At 37.1% G+C, this 12259-nt stretch overlaps 1 protein-coding gene across 1 annotated transcript; it reads right to left on the bottom strand.

The window, feature by feature from the left end:
- Positions 1-2607: 2607 nt before the first annotated feature.
- LOC138311081 (death-associated protein 1-like) lies at positions 2608-8900 on the bottom strand. The gene is made up of 4 exons (XM_069252521.1): positions 8740-8900; positions 6235-6331; positions 5765-5822; positions 2608-5040 (listed from the first exon to the last, which is right to left on the bottom strand). The coding sequence occupies exons 1-4, from the start codon at positions 8786-8788 to the stop codon at positions 4930-4932; spliced, it is 315 nt and encodes a 104-aa protein (XP_069108622.1). The 5' UTR covers positions 8789-8900; the 3' UTR covers positions 2608-4929.
- Between the last annotated feature and the right edge of the window lie 3359 nt (positions 8901-12259).

The raw sequence follows: 12259 nt of genomic DNA, 5'->3' as shown, positions 1-12259 counted from the left end.
TTGACAGGTCCGCATTGATATATTCAATTTAATTCTGATCATTCAGGACCCCAGACTTGGCTCTGGGCTCAACCATGTAGAGGAACAGACTTTCCTCAATCGTAATACTCAGGAGGAGGGGTCTGTCCGCTTACGTTTAACATACGTCCACAGCTTCTTGCTTCTCCTGTCTCATTGTTGGAGACATTACAGACATGTACCTGTTGTGCCTGGTTCAGCAATCCTTTAGAGCTGTCGATTTCAGTCTCTTGCAGCGGCTTCAATCATTGATTCTTAATTCATGTCGCCCTTTCTGTGGTGAACGATGACTATCGTCCATGCAATGCCGGGAAAACGTACACATAGGGTTTCGGAAGTATAATTTCATTGTGCAGAGTTGTTTAATTTCATAAATGGGATGTAACATGGGGGCAGTGGAGTACATAAGATCCCAATATATAGGTATGTGTACGTTTTCCCGGCATTGCATGGACGATATATTAGAAATATGCCTCTGACGTAGCGTAGGCCAAATCTGGCCTACGATTTCACATTTTCAAGAGGTACCGCGAGCTGACCATATATTAGGAAAAAAAACCTAATAATATAGGCAGGTTTAGCGGACTATGGTGAACGATGACTAATCATGTATTGTTTACGACACGAGAGCTTTCTTTATGCTTTGTGTGATCCACAATTGGTTAAAACTGGCTGATGCGTCTTTAATGGTTCAAGCTATCCATAAGAGTTTGTTTGGTTGGGTTCAACCCCTTGTTCCTGTTATAACCGAGTCAAAAACACAGCTCCATAGTAAATATGCAGCACAGCTTAAAACATATAAGGGAGTATTTTGTAATTAAGTTTATGACTAGTCAATCAGCTCTGTCCGTGTTTCTTCGACTCTGTTCCAATGGTATCCAATCGTATATATCTTACGCTAGATTGACAGGCGATATAATGACCGGATGATTGCAATGGTCCTCATTCCACACAATTTGGTGGTCACCAAAACCCAGAAGGGAAAAGTCACGCGGGTTTAAAAGAAACGTTTTGTTTGGAACAATGTCAAGATTTTAGTCCCCGAAGTTGGAAAATCAACAACATGTTGTAAGCCACAATCATTAATTGTGGAGATGGAGAAATCCTTCAACTTTTAGGAATAGTTGTGGCTACTGAGTGGACACTGAATCCCAGCTAGTTGACGTTGTCATTCTGGAGGTTAATAGAATGCTACAAACTCCTCTATTAGTCTTTGACAGTTTGGGTAGCATATTCCGTGTTGTTGTCACTTGGTTGTCTATACAGTGCTCATCTTCGCTAGCAAAGGTTCTTGATTACGTCATACTCCACGAACGAGTGTAACATAATCAGGAAACTTGGCTAGCGAAGATGCAGTGCCGGATTACTAGTTTGTTGGGCTGATTATATATAATACCCATCGCCACAGATTCCTTCCAGCAGTCCTCTACAGTAATGTTACTACAGGGTAGGGGGAGTTCTCTGGCGGTACGTATCCCTCCGTGACTTGATATGTATATACATGTATATATATGCGATCCATTCTGTGGTGGCTGCTAAAGAGGTGTTCCGAACTGAACATTTAGTTCACCCATGTTCCAGCCTGTGTCCAAACTGTCTATCAAGTCACCCAGGACTTTCAATAGGAAGAAAGTCCTGGGTAACTTGATAAACAGTTAGGACACAGACACATATGTTTCTAAAGTTTACTGTCAATGCCTTCAGGTTGTTATTTAGGTTGGGGTGTGGGACGACTGGTTTGCCCGTTTTCAGTATAATGTGACAGTGTGGTGTGCTGTTTGGTGTCTTCAGCGGCATACATGAATTTCAGTGAGATAGCATGATAAAAACGGGCAACAGTTCCACTTTCATAAGGAGACACAACACAAATTTACCACAGCCTCCCAAAACACACTATCTTAAGGAGACACAACCCAAATATATACCCCAGCCTCCCAAAACACACTATCACAAGGAGACACAACACAAATATACCACAGCCTCACAAAACGCACTATCACAAGGAGACACAACACAAATATACCACAGCTCCCAAAACATACTATCAAAAGGAGACACAACACAAATATAGCACAGCCTCCCAAACCACACTATCACAGGGAGACACAACAAAAATATACCACAGCCTCCCAAAACACACTATCACAAGGAGACAACACAAATATACCACAACCTCCCAAAACACACTATCACAAGGAGACACAACACAAATATACCACAGCCTCCCAAAAATGTACACAAGACAATCTATCCTGAGACTGTCTTTAATAAATGATCCTGGCAGTTAAATAGGACAAAGCATAATTTATCAACCATTTGTTTGTTTAAGTGTTATGGCCCATCGACAGTCAGGGTCACTTAGGGCCATTTCCTTGTAAATTTACCATGTAGTAGACAACCAACCATATATCAAGCCATGAAGAACGTAGAAGTTGTATCATAAAAATCAGAGATTTTCATATAAGAGTTCTGGGATAAAGTAAATATTTTTGATGTCATAACACAAATGAAATATTTTCTTAATTGTCCTGAGTCATCTTAATTCCTTAATAACCTTTAAATCTTGAAAACAAATAATGAAATATTCAATTTTCAGAAAAAAAGAATTTATTTTGAGCAGCAGCTTTGTAACATCCCTACAGTGGTTAATTTTAATGCTCTTTAATACTCTTTTCTGTTGAAATGTTTGAAAGTAATTCTTTAGTAGCTTCTAATAGTGTATGCAAATTATTATATAACATATTTCAATTATAACCAAATATCCTTAACAAATTGCAACATAATGTAAAGGTTCAAAAAGTGGTTTTAAGAAAGAAATAAAACATGTCACCTTAAAGCAAAATAAACCACATTGTATATATTGATATGCACAAAATGAAAATATTAGCACTTAAAGAGTACTTAAAGATTACAAAAAAAATTTGAGAACATTGCGTCTGACGTAGATTTTCATATAGTGGACCTTCAAATAAAATAACTTCAAATGTCAGTTGCTAAATTTTAACTGGTTTATAGTCAATACAACTTCCTTTCACCCCTGAACATACATTTGGACTCTTCTAAATCAAAGACTAGACCGGTCCATTATAAATTTCAGGGGTGAATGAGTTTATCATCAATACAATCTTTGAAGAAAAGACATTCCAAAGCGTCACTATAAATGTATTTAGATCAATAATTCTTTACATCATACTTAGTTTAATACCAGTAATATTTTATCAAAATTCCGAGTAATATATCACCCGAGAAATATTTACAATTATACTTAAATGTATGCTATAAAATTACATCAGAATATTCTACGGTCTATACTTCATGGTCTTAACTCAGAAAAAAATACTGTTTTGGGCAATATGCTTCTCAATAAATTTTTTCAGTTTTTTTTTTTAAATAATGTACATCCATCATATCATTTTCTTCAAGGAAAAAAAACCAAAAAAAAAACAAAAACAAATAATTAAGATATTTTTGACTTCAACATTGTCATGTAGAATTCTAAACAAATTTAATAACATTCCATGCATGTATCATAAACTCTTCCCAATTTGGAGAAAAAAATAATAATATCCTTTGAAAAAATACTGTCTCGTTGCGTATCATCATTCAAAACAGAAACAAAACAAAATTAAAATTTATGAAATTCCAAACTGAAGGAAATTGCAAATGCACACAAGGTATTATGTCATTAAGTAATTTAATACCAACTCGGAGCAAAAAAAAGAGAAAATTGTTTAACGTTGCAAAAAACACTTGGGTAAATAAAGAAAACAAATGAAAAGGAAGAAAAAAGAAAATGTCTAAATTGTAGATCTTAATACCCGATTTAAAAAAAAAAGGTTGATCGAACATAAAGTAAAATGAAATAAATTCCATAGTATTTCAAAACATTTTACAGATTTCAACTACTAGCACTTTTATATAGCACATTTTCAAAATACAGATTCACCCCTAATATTACATAGTGGACTGTTCCAGCCTTTTAGTAAAGAAGACTTCAAATGCATCTATGGGGGTGAAGCTGTTATATTTTGACCTTAAATATATTTTAAAATAAATGCAAGATGTAAATATTTGAATGCAATCACATTTTTACCAGAATTAAAAGTGTTTTTTTTTATCTGGCAGCTACATTGTTTAATTGAGTTAACCATTCATCCCTGGTGACACGTTTAGACTCTCCTTAATCAAAGACTAGATCAGTTCATTGTGAAAATGCAGGGGTAAATAAGAAAACAATATATAAATTCAATGGTTACCTTCAATACACCTTATCTGGATTATTTTCATTGTTTATTATACACAAAAACAAACGTTTTGGCCCTTAGGGACAGACCTTGATTAGGTGGTCATCCTATTGAAATTTATTAATTATTAATACATGTATTACCAAAAAAACGTATAATCTGTTGTTAGCACTATTTAATTGACATCAAACTTCTAACTTTCAAAGAAGAAATCTCTATATAATTTACATTTTAAGATTTTTTTTACTATGTCTTGGTCATGTCCACAACAAATTAAATTACTAGTTCATATAAAACATGTCATTACATATTTGACACATCATCAATTATATTAATACGTGTATTCAAAACTTGCTCATTTTCCAACAATTATTCACGCTTTTCATTTTTGTACATCATGCCCATGATCTAATGATTACCTATTCATATTTTTCTTTTCATTTTTAAACTTTACAACATTTCTTCTTTGATCATTACTGGAGAAAAAATAACAATCACTTTCTTTAAATCAAAGATAATTTGCTCCAGTTTCTGACCTCAATTCAAATTTTAATGCTATCATTTTATTTTATCATTTTCCCTCAACCATTTTTTCCCTCTCGTATTCTACGAACGAGTCCCAGCTCAAGTTCAATACGAGACTTGAATGACGTCATTTTCACAGAGTTCAGCGAGGTTGGTGAATGTTGTGAATTGGTTTCGCGGGACGTGACTCATGTGTTGGTTGTGGTTTGTTGTGGTAACGCTTAACAGCCTCTGGTGGGAAATCTTTATCCCCCTGAAAAAATAAATAACGATATAGGTAAATTTTAAATGGGTTAGTACTGTTTAATACCTACAGTATTCGACCCGATAAGCGCCCAGGGCATTTAAAAAATGAAAAGGTGCTAATAAGACGAAGTTATTGCAAACCTATACAGTTTTGTGAAGTTTTGTCTGTATATATGCCTGGGCAATTGAAATCGGGGCTTCAAAATGTAGGAAGGGCGCTTATAGGGGCACGGGCGCTTATTGGGTTGAATATGGTATATGTTTTTATTTTTAAAAGAAAATTTTATGATAGTCTCTTTCAGTTCTCTTGTAAATGCAAAATTAAGTTGAAAATATATGCAATCATTCATGAGTGACTATATATGAAATTTATTTAAAAAGTTCAATAATTTGATACATGTATGTCATAAGTCTTTAGTGGCATATCAAATTATCTTATCATATTACATAGCCACAAATTTAAGTTTAAGATTCTGTTTTAAAAATATTTTTAAAATATCCCATAACTTTTATTGATATCAATGAAAAAATATATGCAAAACTTAATTTTGGGCTCTATATAAAACAGTAGAAATCCAGCTCGTATGTGACGTTTTTGTCTACAGAGACAATCATGCGATATTGTACATGTATATTGATTATGACGTCAAAACTACCTGTGACCTCATGATAGTGTTAATCTATATCTTGCTATCTCTAAAACTACTAATGTATGCTCTGTGATAACATACCTGTGTCACGGTCCCTCCAACGATCACAGACTGGTGATGCGTATCAGCTTTCGGGGGACTGGAATATAAAATATTGATATATTTTCTCTGTATATTTTGTAAAATAAATTATCTCCAATGTATTTTCTCTGTATTAAAAATAAATATCATATTTAAGCTGTTCTCTCTGTAAATTTATACAGAACTTTAATATAAAACATCTCAGAATTTATTTTCTCTTTAAACTTCCTGTAATCATGTACATTCCAACTAAAACCAACAGAAACTAAAAATAGAAAAGATCGAGGTTACAGACTCGCTTCACTTCAGTGGAGAAAGAGCCACACTTATTATTAAGTGTAGACACAATTCAGATGTTTAAAAGAAAAAATTCCAGTCAATTTGGATTTGATTGGTATAATTGGTTTAAAAAGTAGAAGTCAGATGTTTGAGGATATAATTCTACACCATTAATATATAAAAATACTGACCTCGTCCCGAATTCCTCTTGCTCCTCTTTAGTCAGTGGTTCAGATGGCTTGTCTTTCCCCTCTTTGTGCTGGACCACACGCATACCCTGGACCTTCACTGTAACATAACTCAATCACTTAATATTTCAAATCCACAGGATTAAGAAAGACTACTTCAGGCATTCTGACAGCTGTCCAATGTATAGGTCACAGGGATCAATCTAGGTTTTGGGGGAAACTACCCTTTTCGAAATTAGGGGAAAAGGTTGACGAAATATTAGCGAATTTGACCGTTCTTATTTCCGTTCAAGATTATTTTAATTTTTACAAAAATATACTGTTAAGCAACTAATCTTATTTTTAGAATAAATAAAGCAAGATTTTAAGCTCAATATAATTAAAACTTTGAGTTTATAATAAAATATGCAGTAGTTGTATGATAAAATGAAGAAATTTGCAAACAAAAAGTCTGAAAAATTAAAGAAAAAGAAGTCACCAGGAAAAATGTTTTACAAAAAAAAAGGTCATTTTTTAGCTTCAAAGAGCTTTAGCCTCATAATTTTTGAAATCTTAGACCAGAGGGGAATTGATTCCTTGAGAGAAAACTACACATAATTGTTAGTAAATCATAGCTAAATTGATCCCTGGGTTGCCAGGTTAATTATATTAACTTATGGCTAGTGTAACAGGAGAGGAGAAAATGTAGCGGCAAGACTGGGATTCGAACCCGGGACCCTCCGAACACTAGCCGAGTGCTCTACCGACTGAGCAACCTGGTCACCGATGATCGACCCCGTCCAATCCCGCTACACTCCTCACTCCTTTCTCAAAGTCTTTGCCCTCGAAGACATACAAGACCCTTCCAAACACCACCGTGGGTTATTTAGTTGGGCGCCAATTCTGTAACAGGAGAGGAGAAAATGAAGCGGCCAGACCGGGATTCGAACCCGGGTCCCTCCAAACACTAGCCGAGTGCTCTACCAACTGAGCTACCTGGTCACCGATGATCGACCCAGTCCAATCCCGCTACATTAGGAACACTGTTGGCTGTCTATAATTTTAAGAAAAACCAGAGTAATGGAGGAAAACCACCAACCAGCTTTCAGTACCTGGCAACTCCTTCACACAGGATTCTGAATTGTAAACCAGAGGTGGAGGGCTTGTGGTTTTAAATTAATATGTCGGGACATCAATGTATGAATGTAGGGTAACCCTGATAATTGCCACTATGCTGCATCCTGCGATGATCGATGCTTACATATTCTATCCATCTGGGAGGGGTGTGTGTGTGCAGCATGCTGCCAACATACACAGCAGCATGGTTTCAGCATTGCAGTACATGCAAGCAGCAAATTCTGCAGAAATCTACTGTACCTTATTATATAGGTTCAGACTTTCCGTCTTTGTGCATGTTTATGGTCACAGGGATCAAGGAACTCTGTCTGGTCACAGGGCCTTGTTCCCAATGATGAGATATACCGGGTATTCAGATAGGTCACACATGTATTTACATACATTACGCAAAATTTATCTTATATATATCTCATCATTAGGAACGAGGCCCTGTGCTCTGCGGTGGTACATTCAGAGAAAACTCAAACTTCATGGTCATACAACAACCATATCTGTCAAAATGCCCGGCAAGGGTCAGACCCACAAATTAAAGCACCCCTCCCCCTTTTTGAAGCCACTCAAATTAAATGCAACTGAAACTATGACAACCAGTAATTTCTTTATTTGATATCTTTTGCGAATTTATTTATGACATACATTGTGCAATTAGTTTATAAAAAGCTATTTGGATTGATTAATTAAGCGCATTCTTACTTTTGCACTAATAAGTAACGTCAGTGATAGTAACCCTGGAGTATCAGGGATTACAACCAACTGTCATGTTGTCTAAAGCTGTGTCGTTGTAAAATTTTAAATATCTGGTGCTTGAGTCTGGAGAAAGTCAGATTAGATCTACATAAGTATATCACAAATGGAGGAACAATATAGATGTATGTACACGTACTTATCTACTGCATTAATTTTCAATTCAAAATGGTGTCAGCAATTTTAAAAACAATGTATCAATGTTATCATGAACGTGAGCATTATAATTCCAACATCATTATGACGCTATGCGTAAAATTAATGCAAACATGACTCAGGCCTTGAAGCCGAGGTGAACTAAGGCCATCGTCCTATCGTGCGAGTTATATATAGCATATCGTCAATAAACGACTGTAGGTTATATTTAACTTTTGAAAATAAATACATTACTGTGCAAATATAATACAACATGTATTTTGAATTAATGCATTTAACGGAGAGGCAAGTCGCCAAGACAACATAATTAATTTTGAAGTGATATAAATACGAAGTACAATTGTAAAATTTATCAAAACTTGGCCATAAGCGTAGCTGTATGTGGCCTTCGAATTCGAGCACAAGCGGCCATGCTGAACAGCTGGTACGCTATTTATCTACCTATTTTCGTTATTTACATGGATTAAAAATGCTGTCTTTCGTTGCTAATACCTGCAGGGGGGTGTCCCCCTTTCAAATCCGCCCCTTCCGTGGCTGACATGTCTTTTGTACCGAACAGACGATGAACTTCTAAACTGTAAAATCTCGCACTTCTACTGTCGTTGTTTACGTGGTGTTTCTGTATTTAGTACGGAGGGCCAATCGTGTCACGTGAACAAATAGGCCTATATTTTTTCTCTAATTTAAATAATTTAAATTCGTAAATTCCCGAATTTGTGATATCACGGATGCTACTAAATAATTGAAATAATTTTGAATGTCAATTTTCTCGACATAACCGTCTAAAAGGCCATTAAATAACTTGTTTATCAAGCACGTGTTTAAAATGTGTTGGCACTACAAGTCTTACGTAGATTTTACGCCCCCGCCGATATCAACCAATGAAAACATGGTATTGTTCTCGTATGGAATAAAATTAAAAACGAAGACGGAAATTGATAAAAGTAAAAAAAAACATTCAAGCGCGAGTAATGGAATATGTAGTTTACATTTTTTTGAAATTTTACTCGAAATAATCAAGTGTACATGATCAAATTAACGGCGATAAAGTTTGTTTTATTGTCAACGTTTTCTACACGTTACTGTAGTCCGTCACTGCTTCGCATATTATCGTAAACACTTTAAAGACGTTTCGTCCCTGTTTGGCACATTTCGTCCCAATTTATTTGTGTTCGTGAAAAATGTTACCTTAAAATATGGTCATATGACGAATAAACATGTGCCAAAGATATAATTGCAAGACATGCATTTTCCAATTATTATGGGGAAAACTTTTTTCTTCAAATTTTTAATTTACCAGAAACCATGTAGAGATTATGCCCACAATATAATAATAGAAACATATAAAAGAGTGATTGATAAAATCTTTAAATTTGAGAAAAACCACCGACCAGCGGTCAGTATCTAATGGCAACTGACTCACATGGGATTCGAACTCGCGACCTAGATGCTCAGTCCCTGTAGTGGTAATATGTAGAGGCATCTTAATCACTCGATCGGCAACTGCGGCCACAGAAGGTCTAAAACAAAATTTAATAAGGACCTACTTTAAAGTACAAATGTATATATTATATTACTCCTCATAGAGTCACACAAATTGCTGCCTGCAACATACATGTAGTGCACGATCGAGCCGGTCCGACAAACCAGACAGTCCATTGACAAAGCTTTGCTCTGATAAATTGTCTAGCATATACTAGTCTAATATGTATATAGACTACTTCCATGCATTATTTGACAATAAAACATTTATTTTAAACAGAACTGAGATATTCAGATTAGAACGTTGATTTTCTGTGCCTATGCAGGGCAACGGGTCGGGATTGTCGCAAATGCGAATATCCTTGAAGCCCAACCTTCTATATGACCCTGACTATTGGTGTCTCCTGGACGCCTAACCATCTATATGACCCTGACTGTTGGTGTCTCCTTGACGCCCAACCTACTATATGACCCTGACTGTTGGTGTCTCCTTGACGCCCAACCTTCTATATGACCCTGACTGTTGGCGTCTCCTTGACGCCCAACCTACTATATGACCCTGACTGTCGGCGTCTCCTTGACGCCCAACCTACTATATGACCCTGACAGTTGGTGTCGCCTTGACGCCAATCCTTCTATATGACCCTGACTGTTGGTGTCTCCTTTATGTCCAACTATCGTTATTACCCTGACTGTTGGTGTCTCCTTAACACCCAACCTTCTATATGACCCTGACTGCTGGCGTCTCCTTGACGCCCAACCATCTACATGACCCTGACTGTTGGTATCTTCTTGACGCCCAAACTACTATATGACCCTGACTGTTGGTGTCTCCTTGACGCCCAACCTACTTTTTGACCCTGATTGTTGGTGTCTCCTTTACTCCCAACATTCTATATGACCCTGACTGTTGCTGTCTCCTTGACGCCCAACCTTCTATATGACCCTGTCGGCCTGACTATTGGTGTCTTCTTGACACCCAACCTTCTTTGTTACATGGCTGTGAGTTTTGCCGTTTTCTGATTCGTCTAGACCGCTTGGACAGGTCTTGACGAAATGCAATGTCAACCTGAGACCGATGAAAAACCTGTTCAGAGGTTGACATTGCAAATCCGGTAACCTGGCTATAAATAGACACAGGGAATCCCCGGTCTCTTCTACATTTTTGACCGATCACAATAGAGCACTGCCGATCATCGGGCAATAGCCAAATCAAACATGGCTGACAACAGTTTGGTAGAATTAGGAAAGGTGTTTTACACACGTTAAATGTAGCTGTATATTCGAAGATTATATTATGAAAACGCATAAAAGAAGTACTTAAAGTACCTACATTGTACTGAGGATACGTGGATGAAAAATTTCTCGACTTTTTGTCAAATTAGTAAATACGCTCTCCTTGCTTCAAAATTATTTTGAATAGCAAAACTTGTATCATTTCATATAACAAAACGATTATTGACTTTTTGTAGGTTAATACGAGGAATTGTTAAACCTCGTATTAACCTACAAAAAGTCAATATTTGTATAATATGACCCTGACTATATTGGTGTCTCCTTGATACCCAACCTTCTATAGACCCTGATTGTTGGTGTCTCCTTGACACCCAACCTACTATATGACCCTGACTGTTGGTGTCTCCTTGACGCCCAACCTACTATATGACCCTGATTGTTGGTGTCTCCTTGACGCCCATCCTACTATATGACCCTGACAGTTGGTGTCTCCTTTACACCCAATCTACTATATGACCCTGATTGTTGGTGTCTCCTTGACGCCCAACCTACTATATGACTCTGACATTTGGTGTCTCCTTTACACCCAACCATCTATATGACCCTGATTGTTGGTATCTCCTTGACGTCCAACCTACTATATGACCAGACTGTTGCTGTCTCCTTGACGTCCAACCTACTATATGACCCTGACTGTTGGTGTCTCCTTGACACCCAACCTACTATGTGACCCTGATTGTTGGTGTCTCCTTGACGCCCAACCTACTATATGACCCTGACAGTTGGTGTCTCCTTTACACCCAACCTACTATATGACCCTGATTGTTGGTGTCTCCTTGACGCCCAGCCTACTAAATGACCATGACTGTTGGTGTCTCCTTGACGTCCAACCTACTATATGACCCTGACTGTCGGTGTCTCCTTGACCCCCAACCTTCTGTATGACCTTGACTTTCGATTTCTCCTTGACCCCCAACCTTCTATATGACCCTGACAGTTGGTGTCTCCTTGACACCCAACCTACTATATGACCCTTACTTTTGGTGTCTCCTTGACACCCAACCATCTATATGACCCTGAATTTTGGTGTCTCCTTGACACCCAACCATCTATAATGACCCTGACTGTTGGTGTCTCCTTGACGCCCAACCTTCTATATGACCCTGACTGTCGGCGTCTCTTTGACGCCCAACCTTCTATATGACCCTGACTGTCGGTGTCTCTTTGACACCCAACTCTCTATATGACCCTGACTGTCGGTATCTCCTTGACGTCCAACCTTCTATATGACCCT

Source organism: Argopecten irradians, chromosome 16 (genome assembly GCF_041381155.1).
Source record: "Argopecten irradians isolate NY chromosome 16, Ai_NY, whole genome shotgun sequence".
NCBI classification, from domain to species: Eukaryota; Metazoa; Mollusca; class Bivalvia; order Pectinida; family Pectinidae; genus Argopecten; species Argopecten irradians.
This window is presented reverse-complemented; position numbering and strand designations above follow the sequence as displayed.

What these genes read in the sequence shown, in the direction of transcription:
- LOC138311081 (XM_069252521.1), bottom strand. Translation starts at nt 8,788, where the DNA reads ATGTCAGCCACGGAAGGGGCGGATTTGAAAGGGGGACACCCCCCTGCA. An exon ending in AGGGGGACACCCCCCTGCAG is followed by an intron (nt 6,332 to 8,739) that starts GTATTAGCAACG and finishes GTTATGTTACAG; the next exon opens with TGAAGGTCCAGGGTATGCGT. An exon ending in CAAGAGGAATTCGGGACGAG is followed by an intron (nt 5,823 to 6,234) that starts GTCAGTATTTTT and finishes TTTATATTCCAG; the next exon opens with TCCCCCGAAAGCTGATACGC.